Source organism: Gymnodraco acuticeps, unplaced genomic scaffold (assembly GCF_902827175.1).
Source record: "Gymnodraco acuticeps unplaced genomic scaffold, fGymAcu1.1, whole genome shotgun sequence".
Classification (NCBI taxonomy): domain Eukaryota; kingdom Metazoa; phylum Chordata; class Actinopteri; order Perciformes; family Bathydraconidae; genus Gymnodraco; species Gymnodraco acuticeps.
The window spans coordinates 76,891-97,080 of record NW_022989926.1 but is presented as its reverse complement, the minus strand read 5'-3'; the positions used below and the strand labels follow the sequence as shown (position 1 = coordinate 97,080).

Sequence of the window (20,190 nt, the reverse complement as noted above, 5' to 3'; positions counted from 1 at the left end):
CAAGTTTAGAAAACAATGTTCCTTATTGAAATCATTAAAGTTCTAATAATCTGATTATAGCTGGAGAAGTAGAGAATGTAGAAGTTTATAAAGTGGACACTCCCGACAGGTTAAAAACAGTAAGTTCATTTCATTTCAAACCTTTATTTAGACAGATAAATCCCATTGAGATCATTGATCTCTTTTTCAAGGGAGACCTGCTCAAGTAGTTCCACATGAAACATAAAAACATAAATAGAACAACAAAAGGACATCATACAGCATCATTTACAAAATTATCCACATAAACAGGTACCTATAGCTTCCGATTGAGTAGCATCCAACCGAGCTTTAAAAACATTTAGTGGCACCAGATTGTTCAGTTTCCATTTAATTTGCAGACCATTCCAAGACAGAGGAGCTGCGCATCTAAAAGCTGTCTTCCCTAAGACAGTCCTAGCAGTTGGCACATTTAATAAAACCACAGCATTCGATCTCAGGCAGTAGCCACTTACAATTTTCCGTTAGATCAGGGAGCAGATATAAGATGGAAGTTTCCCTAACATGGCTTTGTATATAATAATGTACCAGTGACTGAGCCTCCGTACAGTTAGTGAAAGCAAACCAGCCCTTGCATACAGGGTACAGTGATGGGTTATTGCTTTACAGTTTGTCACAAATCTCAGTGCACTGTGATACGCAGCATCTAACTTGACCAGGCAATTGGCAGGTGCATTCATATACATCAAATCACCATAGTCCAGCACAGGTAAAAAGGTCACAGTGACTAGACTTTTCCTGGCCTCAAGCGAGAAACAGGATTTGTTCCTGTAGAAGAAACCTAGCCTAACCCTCAGCTTTTTAAGCAGGTTATTGACATGAAGTTTAAAAGTGAGACAATCATCAAGCCAGATACCAAGGTATTTGTAACAGGTAACCACTTCAAGTTTTATTCCTTGCGTAGTTACAATATCTAAAACAGGCTCTGGTGTCTTTTTAGCTTTAGAAAAGAGCATTACCTTGGTTTTATCAACATTTAAAAGAAGCTTTAGTTCAGCGAGCTGAGTCTGAATAATGTTAAAAACATCCTGTAATTTAACACCAGCCTCCTTAATGGAGGGACCTGCACAGTACATCACGGTATCATCCGCATAAATATGTAAAGTAGCTTCATCCACATTTTCACCTAAACTGTTGATATATATGGAGTATAAAAGTGGACCTAAAACAGAACCTTGAGGAACACCATTAGCAATGTTCAACCACTCAGAAGACAGCCCATCAAAGTGAACACATTGGGACCTTTCAGAGAGGTAGTTTACAAACCACCCTACTGCATGGCTGGACATGCCTATACTGGCTAGCCTCTGCTTTAAAATGCGATGATCAACGGTGTCAAACGCTTTTGAAAGGTCAATAAATAGAGCTGCACAACTCTGCTTATTATCTAAAATACTCGCCACATCATTCACCACTTTCATTTTGGCAGTGATGGTGCTATGTTGTTTTCTGAAGCCTGACTGATGTTTAGACAGGATGTCATTTGTACATAAAAACACCTTTACCTGTTCACTCACTAAGCGTTCAAGAACCTTAGCCAGAACTGACAACTTAGAGATTGGCCTATAGTTATTTAATAAGGTGGCCTCCCCTCCTTTTAGCAAAGGCAGGACATACGCTGACTTCCACAATTTTGGAATTGTGTTAGTGCTGAGCAGTGTTGGGACTAACGCGTTACAAAGTAACGGCGTTACAGTAACGCGTTACTGTAACGCCGTTATTTTTGGCAGTAACTAGTACTCTAACGCATTACTTTTTAAATTCAGTAACTCAGTTACCGTTACTACATGGCAGAGGTGTGGACTTGAGTCACATGACTTGGACTCGAGTCAGACTCGAGTCACACATTTTATGACTTGAGACTCGACTTGACAACATCACAAAAGACTTGCGACTCGACTTGGACTTGAACACCAATGACTCGGGACTTGACTTAATCTTGAGCCTTCTGACTTGAGGTGACTTGCTACTTTAATTCAGAGGTCTCCAACACGCCGATCGCGAGCTGCCGCTAGAAGAGCAGACTCCCGTCGGGGAAAGCAGAATCTTCAGCCGCTCCTACTCTTGCTAAGAATCCTTGCAGGCAGGGGCGGGTCTTTATTTACCTGGGCCACCATGCGGCCAATCATATGCGAGGACACACTAGGATCATACCATTATGTGAAAGAAGGGTGGGGGGCACAGCATGTGTAGTGGTACAGGCCAGCTGCACAGAGCGACGGGGAGCCGGATTTAAATGCAAGCGCGTCGAAAAAAGTCAAGAAATGAGCGAAAACCGAAAAAAGAAGCAGCATCTGGCTGCTTTTCAATGATATTGGAGAAAGCAAAGCTGAGTGCAGGATTTTTTTTGTTAACCACTCAGGATTTATTGTCAGAGGTGGGAGAAGTTCAGACAATTAAAAAAAGTTACAATCAGGGTTCCCGCGGGGTCTTAACAAGTCTTAAAAAGTCTTCAATTTGATAATCAGAATTTAAGGCCTTAAAAAGGTCTTAAATATGATTCAGAAGGTCTTGAAAAGTATCGGATTTGAAAGGTACTTCTATGTTGCGATAGCGTCTGAATGTGTTTTGGGGGAAATGTCCGGGCTGCAAAGTAACCTGTACGGTAATAGCCTTTCAGTTCCCCCCAACAATTTGTATTGAATTAAATCAACATGGAACCAGTAATCACTAACTTTGTTTCCCCCGGCACCTTATTGGAGAACACCCAGCTAGTAACCTAGCAACCAAGCTCCAGCTCATGTAGCCTATCTTCGAATCTACTTACAAATAAATATGGGGAAGTGTAAGTTCAACCGTATTTGGTTGGAAAACATCTAATTTAGTGCTTGGTTGAAACCAGTGGAGGGAACGTGTTTGAAGCCCGCTGCACCTTTTGCAAAATAAATTAGCGTTTGTTTTGCTAATGTAGCGTTAGCTAGTGCAGCAGCAGCTAATGTAGCGTTAGCTAGTGCAGCAGCAGCTAATGTAGCGTTAGCTAGTGCAGCAGCAGCTAATGTAGCGTTAGCTAGTGCAGCAGCAGCTAATGCAGCAGCTCCCGCAACAACACCGGGGGACCTCCGGGCGAAGTTTGGGTCTACGTCAGGGATGCCCAACCTTTTTTGAACCGAGAGCTACTTTTAAAGTTGCCAGTCTGCTGGGATCTACCAGTCCAAATGGAGAGGCGTAGCCATTACTGACAGCCTACTACCAGGTAAATACACACTTCTACTTGAATAAAACTGACCTTTGTATGATTAATACTTCATAAAATACTGCAGATCCTTTATCTTACCTCTTTCTAATCTGCACACATACAAGTATTTAACTGAAGTTACACAACAGTGTTGTTGATACAGAGTTTATTCACACATCACATACTACAAGTGGGTAATGTTTTCAAGAAACATTGAACAGTGCTGCCACATATGACACAGGAAAAAAGGAAAGACTCTGAACCCTTTCTTTGCCATGATATAAAAATAGTGTTGCTACAAAAGTATAAATGAGGCTTACTAATAAGACAACTCAGATCTGAAGCTACTCAGGAATCTGCTGCCAAAGTGCAATAAAAAAGACAACATTAATATAATCAAACCCTTTTTTTGTTGCATTTAGTAGAGTATAAAAATAAATGCCTTTAAAATAGGATGCAAGCAACACTAGCTTCTTAACCTGAATTGATAATAGACTATAATCAATTTAAGTTTGCATTCTTATACCATTTTGTACAATAATTATAATGAATAAGTTCAAACTTACAGCTGATTTATAACGGTATCTAACTTGAGTTTTTATTATATCAAAAACCTGTTGAAATGATTCTGTTATTTTTACTGTCCCCCAAAAGCGCGTCGGCAGCCTCCAGGAATGCTTCTTTCACAACTTTGCCGCCTTTGAAAGACTTCATGTGTTTCGCAAGAACGTGACTGACTCGATAAGATGCTGTGGTAGCAGCCTTGCTCTTGTTGTTGGGCCTGGTGAAAATGGACTGCTGTGCATTTAGCTGTCCTTTCAGGCCCCTCCCCTTTTGGGAGCGTAGGGCAGAATTAGGAGGGAATTCCGTCTCGTAGCTTTTGTGCACTGTTTTGAAATGCCGCTCCTAAATTACCCTTCTTCGATAAAGCCACGCTCGCATTGCAGATGAGACAGATGGACTTTGAATTGGAATAGATACAAAAATAATCATCCTCCCACTCGGAGTGAAAATTATATATTTTGGGCTTTTTTGCTTCTGCCATAATTGCGGTCTTGTGTGTGTGCGGACTGTCACTCCGACACGGACAACATCAGCGAAATAGTGCCCACTGCCCAACAGCCACGCCCAGGCACATGGGGTCACGCCGGCCAATCACAAAGCTTTGATGCGTTCAAGTGCATTATTCTGGCACAGGAAGATTATGTTATAGGACATTAACGATAAAACAGAATATTGTTGTTCTATTTTTAGACACATCTCGCGATCGACTGGGAATCTCCCCGCGATCGACCGGTCGATCGCGATCGACTGGTTGGGCACCCCTGGTCTACGTCAACCCTAAAAGCGGAGGTGCTGTAGACGCTAAATATCGTAGCTAAACACCAATCATACAACAGCAACGATGAAATAGTGTAGCAGAGCTCTGCAGAGCTCCACCCACACCCACACACACACACACACACACACACACACACACACACACACACACACACACACACACAGTTCTGTACTGTTACGCTGTTGTGTTCAGTCACTGTTCTTATGTTGAACATGAATACATTTACTTTGTAAGTGATTATGGGACGTATTTCTTCTTTATATACATTTTCCTTCATACTTTATTGCCGTGAAATAGGTCTTAAATGATATTCAAAGTGGTCTTAAAAAGGTGTTAAAAAGTCTTAAATTTGAGTTGGCGAAACCTGCAGGAACCCTGTACAATAAAAAGTCCTGCGTTCAAAATGTTACAAGTAAAAGTACAAAAGTATTAGCATCAAAATATACTTAAAGTACCACCTGCAGAGGGATCTAGATTCAGGTGTTCTTTTCCCCATAGAGACCGCCTCGCTGCACATTATCCCTTGCATAAAGATAGATTGTGGGTCCCTTACAACATGTTGTACACAGTGGAAATAAACATTCTGGTTACCTTAACATCAGGGATCTTATACATTAAACTCCTTGTGAATCAAACCGTCACTGTAGCCTTACCTTACTGATCCCTCTTAAATTAGAAAACCACACGTTACTTTACCAGCAGAGAGAAAATTGATTATTAAATTATTAATGTGACTAATAAAGAGCAATTTGATTATTAAGTATTATTCTGTTGATCGATGTCATTACATTTGGTGAAAAGCACATAATGACTTGTTTATGACTCGTTTTGTCAAAGTTTAGGACTTGACTTGACCTTGCCCATCCTGACTTGAGACTTGACTTGGACTTGCAAAACAATGACTTGAGACTTGACTCGGACTTGAGCGCAAAGACTTGAGACTTGACTCGGACTTGCAAAACAATGACTTGGTCCCACCTCTGCTACATGGTGCGTTACTCCGTTACTGCGTTAGTTTTTATATAGTCAACAGCCAGGCGAACAGAGATGACTTGAAATGTACTTAGATACTTCCTGTGTCACATGCGGAGACGCGCTGTGGGCGTGTTTGTGTTGTTTACTAACAAGACTATCATGGCGGCGGCGGAGCTCAAGTCTAGTTTCTCCACCTGGAGATATTCTCACTATTTCACTTTTGTCGAGCACAAAGAAAAGAACGTTTTAGTTAAATGTAAGTTGTGTCCTGGCGGGTCAAAGATCCTATCTACTGCCCAAACCAGTCATTCAAATCTCTTAAAACATCTGCAAAAACAACATGCTGGGACGAAGCTAGTAGCTAAGACCACAGAGACTCAGCCGACGCCACTCCACCTCCACCTAAGCAACAGCGGCTGGATTTTAACCAAGGGACTGCTAGCCAGGGAAAAGTCGATAAAGCCATTGCACGGTATGTTGTAGAACACATGCAGGCTATTGCTACAGTGGAGTCACCCGCTTTCAGGGAGCTAGTTAGCATGATAGCATGTCCGGGCGGCACACGGCATATGGGACGGACAACTTTTTCCAACTACCTGGAGAAAGAATATACAAAAATGGAAAGCCAGCTAATATTGATGCAATCCAGATTGCATATAATGCATGTCAAGTTGATCAACAGATTGTATTATTCTCCAATGCAATAACAGTACTGAAATGAAGGCTATCCTTATAGCCTTCATTTCAGTACTGTTATTGCATTGGAGAATAATAAATGGGAGCCCTTTTTGTAAGTAACTAAAACGTTACTTTTCACAGCAACGCATTACTTTTTGGTGTAAGTAACTAGTAAAGTAACTGCGTTACTTTTGAAATGAAGTAACTAGTAATGGTAACTAGTTACTGGTTTTCAGTAACTAGCACAACACTGGTGCTGAGGGAGAGGTTAAAAAGAGTAGTGAGCGGTGGAGCAATAAAATCTGCAGCTATCTTTGAAAAGAAAGGTTCTACGTTGTCCGGGCCAGCCGGTTTCTTAGGATCTAACTTGGTTAAAGCTTCACGAACAAGATCAACAGTAAAAGGGGTAAAACTAAAAGGGTTTTCCAACACACGTTTTTCAGAGTCACATACTGTAGTGTTCACAGAAGCAGAGTTAGTGACAGAATCAAAAAGAGAACCACAGGACACAAAATGCTCATTAAAGCAATTTAGCATAGTAGCCCTGTCCGATATAGTGCCAGATGCTGTGGTAAGGCACGGAGGTAGCTCATTACGGATATCGCCGGTGGATAACGATTTAATGGCTTTCCAACATTTTCCGGGATTATTCAGATTCTTTGTGGTTATTGACAGATAGTACTTTGATTTAGCACTTTTGATTTGCGATGTGAAGCTATACCTTAGCTGCCTAACACGCAGCCACTCTACCTCTGAGCCTGATTGCCTAGCCTTTGCCCAGGCCTTGTTTCTCTCATGAAGGAGACTGGACAGATTAGCAGAAAACCAAGGATTGTCTCGTCCCTTTACTCTAAATGTACGCAGGGGTGCATGTCTATCAATGATCTCCATAAAACCAAGATAAAAATAAGACCATGCGGTTTCTACATCAGCACAAAGATTGATTTTACCCCAATCAAAATCAAACATCATGCACAAAACCCTGCTCCACAAAATGTTTTTTGTCTCTCTTAATGATAATGCGAGGTTTAACCTTTTGGACCTTAGTGTCCCTAATTGTGGCTACAACACAGTGATCGCTCAGATCATTTGCAAATACTCCCACAGATGAATATTTATGGGGAACATTAGTTAGAATGAGATCAATTAGGGAGGATTTATTAGGGGACTTAATGTTAGGGCGAGTAGGACTGTCAACAATCTGAGTAACATTTAAAGAGATACAAAGGTTTTTAAAATCCTCTGACACTGCAGTTAACCAGTCCCAGTTAAAATCTCCAAGTAGCACTATTTCCTTGTAGTCTAGTTGTGATAAAATATTTGCTAGTGAAGACAAGGAGTCCTTGACAGCTGAGGGGGGTCTGTAACAGCCCACCACCAAGACCTGTTGACCCTTTGCCACTTCTATATTTATGGCTAAAAATTCAAATTGCTTACTGATCGATTTGGAAACTAATGTGGTTACACTGAACTTATTCTTAACATAAATGGCAACGCCACCACCTTTATTAGGCCGGTCGGTACGATACACATTAAAACCATTTAAGGCAATGTCAGAGGCCAAAATAGATTTGTTTAGCCATGTTTCTGATAAAACAATGACGTCAGCGTCAGTTGAGCTCGCCCAGATACGGACAAAATCTAGTTTACCTAACAGACTGCGCACATTCAAGTGGATGAAACCCAACCCAGACCTAGCTTTAAAATCAGCAGGAGTAGCGATCTGACTACTACTACTGGGCGGACCAGGGTTAGGTTGTACATTTCCTGACAGTAATAACAACAAAAAAAACAGGCATCTTTTCCTCTTAATCAACACACATACATTGTCATCTAATTTAGAAACACCGGAAAAGTCTGCGAGAGTGTGATTTGAGCTTAAGAAGCAGTCCTGAAGAACCATCATCGCAGGAAAACAAAAAAGACAAACATATTTTGTCGAGCAGATTGTCTGTGACAAGGCAACCGGTAATTGTTTGTGTAACACATCCGAACCTTTGCAGGGGATGCCCACTGCGGGTGGCAGAACAGACCTGAATCCAGTAGACTTCTCAGAATGACTAGAGATCTTCTCATAGTCCAAAACAGTTAACAGGCACAGCAGAATCCCGATATGGGCCATTTTCCCAGACCAGCACACAGTATCCGCGATGATCCTGGAGCAAGATCAGCACAGAGGCAAAGGACAGGCGAAAACAGCAGCGTGGAAGCGCTCCGGTCCCTCCGTAGTATCCCCGGGGTGAAAGCAGGCCTCTGCAACAGCAGAACCAGGACAGGTGGAAAGCAGGCCCCAGCGGTGGTAAAATACTCCTCCGTACAGCAGCACACGTCCGGTGGAAGCAGGCCAAGCCCGAAGCGTGGATCCACTCCGTCTCTCCGCGACAACTCCGGGGTAAAAACCTCTCCAGTACAGCCGTATTCTACAGGTGGGAGGAGGCCTCCGTAGATCGCAGATCGCAGAATCGCAGGCAGCAACAGGTGGAGCCGCTCCGTCTCTTCGCGACGAGCAGGCCTCCGTAAATCGCAGATCGCATGCAGCAACAGGTGGAGCCGCTCCGTCTCCGGAGAAAAAAACACCTCAGTACAGCAGTACTCGACAGGTGGGAGTAGGCCTCGGCAGATCGCAGACAACTAAAACTACTACTTGTATAAGCAGGGATGGCTAAAAGTTTGTAAGCAGGAGAGCTAGATGCTAACAGATGCCAGATGCTAACAGGTAGTGCGAGCCTGTAGAAATTGCGACTGCTTCCAAGTTACAGAAAGAGAACATAGGTCTGATTAATATTAAAGACAACGTGCTTCACCTTCAATACAAAGTGGTGACTTCACATCTGAAGCTCTGCTCCTTCTACACTAACTCGTGATGTGCAGCCAGACAGATACAAACCCACAGAAACTGATTCAACTTAAGATCACAGAGTTCACAAAGTTCACAAAGAAGCAGCACCAGAGTCTGAATAAATAACACACAATGTAAGTTCAGAGAACAATGGTCCTGCTTGAGGTAGTTCAAAGTTTCATCATCTGTTCAGACCTGGAGAGGGTTCAGAGGTCAATGTCAAAACTGATGTAGATACTTTTATAGATGTAATATATAAAAGTATCTGTAATAATGCATCAGAACAACCTCCTTCATCTCCCTCACAGCTCATCAGTGCTGACAGCATCTTCACTGAGTCATGGAGCACAGTGAGAGTCTGTGGAAGCTCAAACACTGTCCGTCACACATCTACTTTCTCTGCTTTCTGTTATTCTTGTAAAATATTCAGCAATTTAGAGAGAAATGTGAACTTATTAAAATATCTTTGTACTCAGGCAAATCATGGAATTATAAATATATCAATTATAAATACTTTACAAAACCACATGAACTGCAGCCAGTGATCTGACCTCAGAGTCTTCAGTCTACAGTTTGGACTCTTCAGTCCAGAACTCAGCTGCTCCGCCTCCTCTGAATCCTGCAGACCGACTCTCATCTCCAGCTCTCTCAGATTGGAGGCCACGACTTCCCAGTCTAAGAATCCACTGTCAGGAATTCTGTTATAACACATATTACAGAATTTGTTTATATAAAAAAAGGGGAAACAATATATTGACTTCATGCATTTGAGGAAAAACATGTTGAATATCATGATCTGATTACCACTGGATGGTTGAGTGTGATCTGATCCCATGTCTGTCACCTCTTTGCTAGCTACCTTCTAGACTAGAGTCAACATAAATCAGATATTACTCTGTGTCTAATTTAACGATAAAGAAACTGCAATCATTTCATAATAACTTTACTCCATTTTATGACATATGTACAATTATTCTGGATGTTGTGATCACATGTTGCTCTGATAAAACATCCTTCATATGTTTTTGACAAGGAAAATGAAGAGAAGAAAAAACTGTACCATTTTGAAATGATTAGAATAATTGTATTAATTCAATTTTGCTCTCACAGAATGTGAAACAGCTAAAAGTTGAATAGTGTTTATTTGAAAGGCTAAAATCCTTATCTTCACTGATCTATAAAGTTAATCACATCTGGACTCACACAGCCTTCCTGCAGTTCCTCTCAGCTGGAATCAGTCTCCGTCGTCCCTCCTGTGATGTTTTGTACTTCTCCAACTCATCCAGAACCTCCTCTGACATCTCCAGCCTGTAGGCCAGAGCTGAGCAGTGTTTCACAAAGAGTCTCTTCTCTGATCTGTTCTCTGACGTCAGGAACTCTGTGATCTCCTGAAGTACTGAGTGGTCGTTCATCTCTGTCAGACAGTGGAAGATGTTGAGGCTCCTGTCGGGAGAAGAATCATCACTTCTCATCTCCTTCAGGTTGCTGATGGCTCTCTGGATGATTGCTGGACGTTTGTCTGTGCAACCCAGCAGGCCTCCTAAGAGTCTCTGGTTGGACTCCAGAGAGAGGCCGTGGAGGAAGCGGACAAACAGGTCCAGGTGGCCATTTTTACTTTTGAGTGATTTCATCATGGCGCTCTTCAGGAAGACATCCAGGGATGGGTAATCCTGATCACTGCTAAACATGTTGTTATAGTCTCCCTGCAGGAAGTCCTTCAGTACCGCTGTGTCTCTGTTGGTGTAACAGTGCAGCATGTAGACTGCAGCCAGAAACTCCTGAATGCTCAGATGAACAAAGCAGTAGACAGTTTTCTTGAAGATCACACTCTCTCTTTTGAAGATCTCTGTACAAACTCCTGAGTGCACCAAGGCCTCGGTGACGTCAAGACCACAGCGCTCCAGGTCTTCTTGGTAGAACATGATGTCTCCTTTCTCCAGATGTTCAAACGCCAGCCTCCCCAGCTTCAGAAGAAGCTCCCTGTCAGCCTCCGTCAGCTGCTGTGGACTGGTCTCATGTCCCTCTTCATACTTCTGCTTCTTCCTCTTGGTCTGGACCAGCAGGAAGTGTGAGTACATGTCAGTGAGGGTCTTGGGCAGTTCTCCTCTCTGGTCTGTAGTCATGTGGTCCAGAACTGCAGCAGTGATCCAGCAGAAGACTGGGATCTGACACATGATGTGGAGGCTCCTGGAGCTCTTGATGTGAGAGATGATTCTGCTGGACCATTCTTCATCACTCGATCTCCTCCTGAAGTACACATCCTTCTGTGCGTCAGTGAAGCCTCGTACTTCTGTTACCCTGTCGACACACTCCGAAGGGATCTGATTGGCCGCTGCAGGTCTGGAAGTTATCCAGACGAGAGCCGAGGGAAGCAGCTTCCCCCTGATGAGGTTAGTCAGCAGCACGTCGACTGAGGGCTGCTGAGAGACATCAGACACAACCTCATTGTTTTTGAAGTCCAGAGAAAGTCTGCTTTCATCCAGGCCGTCAAAGATGAACAGCACTTTACAGACAGCCAGCTGCTCTGCTGTGACCTCATGTAAGGTTGGATGGAAAACATGGAGCAGCCTGAGAAGACTGTACTGCTCACCTTTGATCAGGTTCAGCTCCCTGAAGGAGAGCGGGATCACCAGACTGACATCTTGGTTTTCCAAACCCTCGGCCCAGTCCAGAGTGAACTTCTGCACTGAGAAGGTTTTTCCAACTCCAGCGACTCCGTTAGTCAGGACCGCTCTGATGTGAGTCTGTTGGTCAGGTGAGGCTTTAAAGATGTCCTGGCACTTGATTGGAGTGTAATGGAGGGTATTTCTCTTGTAAGATGCCTCAAGCTGCTTCACCTCATGTTGGGTATTAACCTCTTCACTCTGTCCTTGTGTGATGTAGAGCTCAGTGAAGATCCTGTTGAGGCTGGTTTCACTTTTATCAGTTCCTTCAGTCACTTGTTCACATCTCCCCTTCAGACTGAGCCTATGTTCATCTAAAACCTCCTGCAGACCACGTTCTGCTGAAAGAAAAGGAAACGTGAGAATAATGAACATTTTGTAAATGAACTTATATTATGTACAACACAACAGGAAGAATCCTGTTTTCAGGCATGAAGACACCAGGAGACAGAGGTCAAGACTTACTTTGTACTGTTCTGGTCTGACTGGCTGTCTGTAGTCCAGCTCTGGTTCTGGATCTTTCTCCACACTGGGGACATGAGGAGTCTCCTGATGGAGGTCGCTGCTCCCAGTATGAGGTGATGCACTGTCTGCAGAACCAGTGTCCACAGCTGGTAGAGACTGGATCCTTCAGGACGTCCTGACACAGAGCACAGCTGGACAGCTGCTCCTCCACAGGAACATGACTTTTCCTCTTCCCTCTGTGGAGATGAACACATCCTTTAGAGCACATTACGGTGACTGATTGTTTAAGTTCTTTATCTGTAGATGATATTTCATCCTGATATTTAGTTATTCATATATTTATGAAAGAAAACACCCTTCTGTCTGTAGCATCATCGCCTACAGCATGTTCACTGTACCTCACAAGTTGTACTACGGCTAAATTAAACTGGTTTATGTAATAACTAGATAATGATTCCAATTTGTAAAAGCAGTTAACACTTTGTCAGGTCTGTCCACAACATGGAAAGCAAATCACTTTACAAATGCTAGTTAATGAATGGGGATTAGATTGAGTGGAGTGAGACTTAGCTAACTTTGTGGCTGCTCCATTAACAGTCAAACTAACAATCAATGGTTGATACACATACATTTTTAACTTCAATTCAATATGAAAAACTGCCAATATTTTCCTTATCTGATTCAAGTACGTCTGCGTTTCTATACTGAGCTCTACTGAGTTTCTATACTGTGGGCTACTGCACTCATGTAATCATTAAAGAAGAGTTTAAAATGATCCGATGGCATATATATAGAATATATACAGTATATATACATATATATATATCTATATAAACAGTGTAGGAAATAAGTATTTTATCCCCTGCAGATTTTGTAAGTTTACCCACTTTCAAAGAAATTACCAGTCTGAAATTGTAAGTGAGAATATCAAAAAGAAAATCCAGAAATTGACAATAAGAGATAAAAATAGATTTGCATTCAACTGTGGGAAATAAGTATTTGATCCCCTTGCAAAACATGTATTATTACTTGGTGGAGAAACACGCTTCTTCTAGGTCTCCAGACTTGTGCACATCTCAGGAAGGATTTTGGTCCACTCCTTTCTGAAGATCTTCTCCAAATCATTCAGGATTTTAGGCTGATGTTTGGCATCTCGAAGCTTCAGCTCCCTCCACAGATTTGCTATGGGATTAAGGTCCGGAGACTGGCTCGGCCCCTCCCTCACCTAAATGTGCTTCTTCTTTAGCAGCTCCTGTGTTGCCTTGGCCGCATGTTCAGGTTTATTGTCCTGCTGGAAGACCCATCCATGTTCAGTGTCCTGCCTGAGGGAAGGAGGCCTAGATTTCACGGTACATGGCCCCGTCCATCCTCTCCTTGATGCAGTAAGTCGTCCTGTCCCCTTAGCAGAGAAACACCCCAAAGCATAATGTTTCCACCTCCATGCTTGACGGTGGGGATGGTGTTCTGGGGGTTATAGTCAGCATCTCTCTCCCTCCAAACCCAGCGGGTCGAGTTGATGCCAAAGATCAAAATGTTGGTCTCATCTGACCACATCATCTTCTCCCAAGACTTCTCTGAATCATTCAGATGTTCATTGGAACATTTCAGACGGACCTTTCATGTTCTTCTTGAGCAGGGGGCCTTGCAGTGTTTGATCCATTATGGTGTAGTGTGTTACCAATAGTTTTCTTGGTGACTGTGGTCCCAGCTGCCTTGAGATCATTAACAAGTTCCTCCCGTGTAGTTCTTGGCTGATTCCTCACCTTTCTTATGATCATCAATACCCCACAGGGAGAGATCTTGTGTGGAGCCTCAGACTGAAGGTGATTGATGGCCATTTTTCTTCCTTCAATTTTCAAATAATGGCACCAATAGTTGTCTCCTTCTCACCAAGCTGCTTTCTGATGGTCTTGTAGACATTTCCAGCCTTGTGCAGTCATCATTGTCCCTGAGGTCCTTAGACAGCTCTTTAGTCTTGCTCATGGCGGAGAGGTTGGAATCTGATTGATTGATTCTGTGGACGGGTGTCTTTTATACAGGTAACAAGTTGATATTAGGAGTACTTTTTTAAAGGAAGATTACTTATTTAACCGGTCTGTGGGAGCCAGAATCCTTGTTTGTTGCAAGGGGATCAAATACTTATTTCCCACAGTTAAATGCAAATACTTTTGTATCTTTTATATCATGTCAATTTCTGGATTTTCTTTTTTATATTCTTACTCTCAATGTTTATATAAAACGTACCATTACAATTATAGACTGTTCATTTATTTGTAAGTGGGCAAACTTACAAAATCTGCAGGGGATCAAATACTTATTTCCTCCACTGTATATATGTTGGTCAGTTCACAGTAGAAACAGACTCTTACTTTTTGTCTGGGGGTCCAGGTTTATTACTGAAGACTGGAGGATCATCTTTAGACCAGTCACTCTTCATAGACAGACAGCTGGGGACTGGAGACTCTGCTCTCCATCTGTGGAAACAACAAATGTTTAACACATATCACTAGTTCTTGTAAAAAGCAGCGTTTGATTTCAGTTTTGATTTTCTTTCCCCCCCAAGATTTTGGTTCTTACTCAAAACTTTATGTTTTAAAAATTGTGTTTGTGGGTTTCTGTTGTTACAATTCTTTGTGAGAGTGAAAAGTTCTACATGTTCCAAGTTAATTTACTTAACCAAACACAAAGTCCTACTTGTCGAGTGTGATAATGATTTCACTGTTGTTACGATCTCAGGCACTTAGGATGTTGGACCCAATTGCAGACAGGGAGACAGAGGTAAAGTATTGTAAGATACTTTTTTTTTTAGTCGGATCCGAGGAAAGGGTTAGATGCGTCGGACCAGTCCTCAGGACAACTTGTGAAAAGCTGTAACCACTCCGGCAACAAACTCCTCAACCAAGGCTTTTCGGCCACCTCCATTCGTGCCCTCTCGAGAATAGCCTCTTTGTCCTTTCTATAAGAAGTTCCTTTCCACTCGGCATGAGAACATTGAAGGGAAAAGTCTAGATCGAACAGATCTAACTCAAAATCTTCCATATCCGCTGGGTCCATATTCTGGTCAGTTCGTTCTGTTACGATCTCAGGCACTTAGGATGTCGGACCCAATTGCAGACAGGGAGACAGAGGTAAAGTATTGTAAGATACTTTATTTTTCCATGACTGGCAAAAATGAACAAAAAGATAACCACCAAAACTCTAGTCGAGATGACAAAAAACAGAGAACAAAAAATGAAGGCGCTCACGAAGTGAGGAATCAAAAACCTTTCATGAGTACCAGGAGCATAGACATTACCATGACAATAGACAAGACGAACTGACACTGAACACTGGGAGACAGGGGAATTTAAACACAGGGTAACAAGACACAGGTGGGAACAATCAGGGGCGGGGCTGACACTGATGAGCACAGGAGACACACAAGGAGTGACAGGTGAAAACAATCAGGAAATTAGACACACCAGGGAAACTAACGACAGACATGAAAACACAGGGAAAAGAGACCAGACAATATACAGGGAGGAAAACATGACAAGGAGAACGGAAAAACACCCACACCTAGACATAGAAACGTGACATGACCTAATAATCCTGACAACTGTTGGAGTTTATTTACTATCGCTGATGATGCCAAGGAGAACAGCGTCACAGGCGTGCAAAGTGTGGACCCAAAATGGCTGAATAGCTGGGCCTATATACTGACATCATCAGGTTCAGACAATAATGACGTGACAAACCCTCACCGGGGTGGGAAACAGACAAAGGGAGGAAGTACGCGACAAACACGAGGAAGACAGACTATCAAAATAAAACCCCAGAACTAAACTAAACATATAACATGAACGTGACTAAAACTGAAACTTGACAAAAATGTAACGACGACGGAAAACAAACAGCAAGAGTTCAATCAAACTTCTACAGTGTACTTAAATGCGTTTCTTTACTGTAATCTACTACATTTATTTACAGCACTGTGTTGCTCTACCGTAACTGTAATACTCTGACAGAATATGTGGATAAGCAATGCTTTTTATGATTGGTCCACCTGATGTCGTAGTAACAATATGCATCCTCAGCCAGACAGACAATCAGACATTCAAACAATGTGTGAAGTTCACCTTCCTTCAAGACATAAGCCTGTTTGTCTGGTTTATTAATACATACTGAGTATTGGCACGTTGTCGTCTGGAGTATTAATTGTACACATAGTACAAGAACAAGACAGTTACATACTGTGTGCGCTTTACAGTTTTTCATTACTGAACTATACTGTAGAAGTTTACTGTATTCTACTGTACTGTAATCTACTTCACTCGTATAATTATAAAATTATATTTTAAATTGTCAGATAGCATTCTAACTAAATCCTCTTCAGGTCTGATCACAGTAGAAACAGACTCTTAGTTCACACCAGCCTAGTTTTGTCCCGTTGAATCGAACCCTGGTGTGTTTAACCCAGTGACGTGCAGTCAGGGGAGGCAGGGGAGGCAGTGCCTCACCAGCCATGAACCTCACCGCACGTCACTGGTTTAACCCCTTGGTGCGGTTTGTTTGGGTCGGTGTGAACACAGTCCTAGACCTCTGATGTGATGTAAAAAACCGGACTCTGGTTCTCCTAAAACAGGTGGTCTCGGAGTGCTTGCTAATGAACTCTGGAGCGGTTCATCGCTGGTGTGAACGCAGTACGCACCAAAACACAGGAAGCGTAGTATTTACGAGTCACAAGAACGCGGATGTCTTCCAAATCACTCAAAAAGAGTGAAGCAGAATGAAGTGTTGAACAGTGTTGTGTAAAGAAAAAATGCTCCGTCAACTATACATAAAAGTCAGAGCCACCTGTCGTGGATGAAACCTCCTCCTGACTGCAGAACGTCTCATTATATGTGTTATAATTAGGGCTGTCAAACGATTAACATTTTTAATCAGATTAATCACAGTTTAAAAATTAATTAATCATGATTAATCACCATTCGAACTATGTCCAAAATATGCCATTTCTTTATGTATATTGTTGTGGGAATGGAAAGATAAATGAAAGAAGGCGGATTTATCCATTTAACATACAGTATGTTTATTATAAAAAAATTCTGTGTGTCAAAATGAAAGACAGCCCACACACCTATCAATCATGGCTAGTGGAGTACTTCGTGACCACAGAGTGTGAACGTTGTGATCAGCTGTTTTAGCGCAGTTCTCCAGTGAAGGGGGGGGGAGTCTCCCTCCGCAGCCGGTTGGCGTAGTTTTGGCACAATTCCGTTGTACAGACCGACGTTAACAGCAGCCCTGTCTGTGCACACGGAGGGGCTAAGCCATTTCTTGGTATGGGTGTAGCCTAGCCCAGCCATACCCATAGCCAATTTATAATTTGTAGTTCAGGACCATGGACAATGCAGCTTCCTTGCATTGACAGTTCTCTGTGCTGAATTTCAGCTGAGTTTCCTTTGCCTCATTTTTAATGTTGTGACCTGTCTGGTTTAAATGAGTGTGTTGCTGCTTTGATGAAGCCTAATTTGATAAAGTTTCAAATTAATTTCTGAAATATTTCGTTAATAAATATTTCATGAGTAATATAGTTGTCTTTGTCACATTTTATTTGGCATTAGTAAATAATTATGCACATTTACAGATATTTTACATGATATGAGTGATAACAAGTGTTATAAGGGCTATTTTACACAATAGGTGTGCCTTGAGATTTTTACTTGTCCTTTGGTGTGCCTTGGGCACAAAAAGTTTGGGAACCACTGCTCTAGATGATCACATGGCATAACAACTGAATCCTCTTCCGGTCAGTTTACAGTAGAAACAGACTCTTACTTTGTGTCTGAGGGTCGAGGTTCATTACTGAAGGATATAGGTTCATCTTTAGACCGGTCACTCTTCATAGAAACACAGCTGGGGACTGGAGACTCTGCTCTCTGTCTGTGGAAACAACAACATGTTTAACACACATCATTAGTTCTTGTAAAGGGCAGCTTTTGATTCCAGCCCGTTTACGTTATTAAAGATTTTTGGACTTGCTCTGAACTTTCAGTTTTTAAGTCGTGCTTGAGGGTTTCGGTTGTTAGAATTCATTTGTGAGAGGGAAAAGTGTTACATGTTCGAAGTTGATTTACTTAACCTAACACAAAGTCCTACATCTGGAATGTGAGAATGATTTCACAATAGTAGATTATTGACTGTTGCTGATGATGCCAAGGAGCACAGCCAGAGCTCAGTTACACCTCTTTACTTTCCTCTTCTGGTTTCTTTACTCTAATGTACTTTGTTTCATGACTGTACTCCACAGTGATGCTTTACTGTGTGTATATACTGTGACCTGCTACTCAGATCAAACCAGACTCCTCTTCAGGTCAGTTTACAGCAGAAACAGATTCTTACTTTGTGTCAGAGGGTCCAAGTGTATTACTCAAACCTGGAGGTTTTCTGGACACTGAAGATGTGTCCTCCTCCTCCTCCTCCTCCTCCTCCTCCTCATCATCATCCAAATCTCTCATGGTCTCCATTCTGAGAGATGAACTAGTAACCCTGGAGACAAATACATAAACACACACACTTTATAATGCAAGCATTTCAATCAAATCCATCATAATGATACATTTTGGTTTAAATTTGTGCTGTCAAAAAAAACGTGAATGGTTGCAAATAATCTGCAAACTTTAAAATGTCAAAGAAATTAACCAAAAAATAATCATATTACCAAGTTTCACCCAAACTTCCTTCGTAATTCCAGAGGGTATTTTAACATGAATTGCATGGCAGTGCTACAAGCTACATGTACATTTAATCAAGTAATAATAATAATTATAATAATAGATGACGTTTTTATAGCGCCTTTCAAGGGACCCAAGGCCGCTTTACATGGTGAACAAACAAACAAACAAAAGGGTCAAATAATAGTAAAAGTAAAAAAATAATGTTTAATAAATAGCAGTAGGAGTGGAAGCAGGGGGGCTGTGATGGGTTAGGGGTCAAAGGCCATGGTGAACAGGTGAGTTTTTAATGATGACTTATTACCAAGTACTGTACTTAAGTACAATTTTGAGGGACCTGTACTTTATTTCAATGTTCCCCTACTTTGTACTTCTACCCCACTACAGTTCAGAGGTAAATGGTGTACTTTTACTCCACTACATGTATTTAACACCTTTAGGTACTTTACAGATTTTGATGAATGATGTGAAATATAATCAAGTGTTAAATCAGACTTTAGTTCCACCTGGAGTAAATTCACCAGCTACCCTGCAGTATACAAAGTCATTCAAACTAGCTGCACCTTCACCAGCTTTGAGAACACTTTATGATCAATCATTATAAAACATATCATATATATTATTCTGAAATGGACCAATCTGCACAATCACTACTTTTACTTTTGGTACTTTAAATATATTTTGATGCTGATACTTTCTACTTTTAGTAACATTTTGTATGCAGGACTTTTACTTGTAAGTAACAGAGTATTCCTTCCTACACTCTGGTAGTTCTAAAAGATCTGTGTACTTCTACTTTTACTCAAGTACAAGATCTGAGTACTTCTTCCACCTCCAGAAATCAGTAAGAGCTGTAACTACCTCGGTGTAAAAGCACATTTAATCCATGACAAATGTTGAGCACTCGTTCTTTAGGTCTGGTGAAACGGAGGGGTGGCATTATGCTGAATCCAGGAAATGGACAGGAAACTACTTTCGGAGCAGATAGTGCTCGCAATATGCTCTGACGTCATGGCAGTAATTCAGAAATCATCATAATTTAGCTGAGATGTTATAATAAAGTGAAAACCCCTCTTATTTCTCTCAGCAGTTTTTCATGGACCGCTTTATTAGACTACAACACGCTTTTTATTTATTTTATATCTCTCCAAAATACAAGTTAATAGGCCTACTAATATTTTAAACTTCTGATTTCTGAAGATTAATCAGTTTTGTTTTAAATCAACTAACACCACTAGTGTAAACAACAACAAATACGTCTGTATAGTTATGTAACCACGATGGCGCAGAAACAAGGGCGT

At 41.7% G+C, this 20,190-nt stretch overlaps 1 protein-coding gene across 3 annotated transcripts in view; it reads right to left on the bottom strand.

Moving 5' to 3' along the window:
- The window catches only part of LOC117542310 (NLR family CARD domain-containing protein 3-like), a 40,493-nt gene extending 21,794 nt beyond the window's left edge, over window positions 1–18,699 (bottom strand). For all 3 annotated transcript variants that reach the window (XM_034209901.1, XM_034209902.1, XM_034209904.1), the window contains exons 1-6: window positions 18,558–18,699; window positions 17,994–18,098; window positions 14,546–14,650; window positions 12,177–12,412; window positions 10,252–12,052; window positions 9,600–9,746 (exon numbers count right to left, since the gene is read on the bottom strand). In XM_034209901.1, coding sequence (XP_034065792.1) covers window positions 9,600–9,746; window positions 10,252–12,052; window positions 12,177–12,412; window positions 14,546–14,650; window positions 17,994–18,098; window positions 18,558–18,682 — 2,519 coding nt within the window. In that variant the 5' untranslated portion in view covers window positions 18,683–18,699. The remainder of the gene's footprint in view (window positions 1–9,599; window positions 9,747–10,251; window positions 12,053–12,176; window positions 12,413–14,545; window positions 14,651–17,993; window positions 18,099–18,557) is intronic.
- Window positions 18,700–20,190: the final 1,491 nt, after the last annotated feature.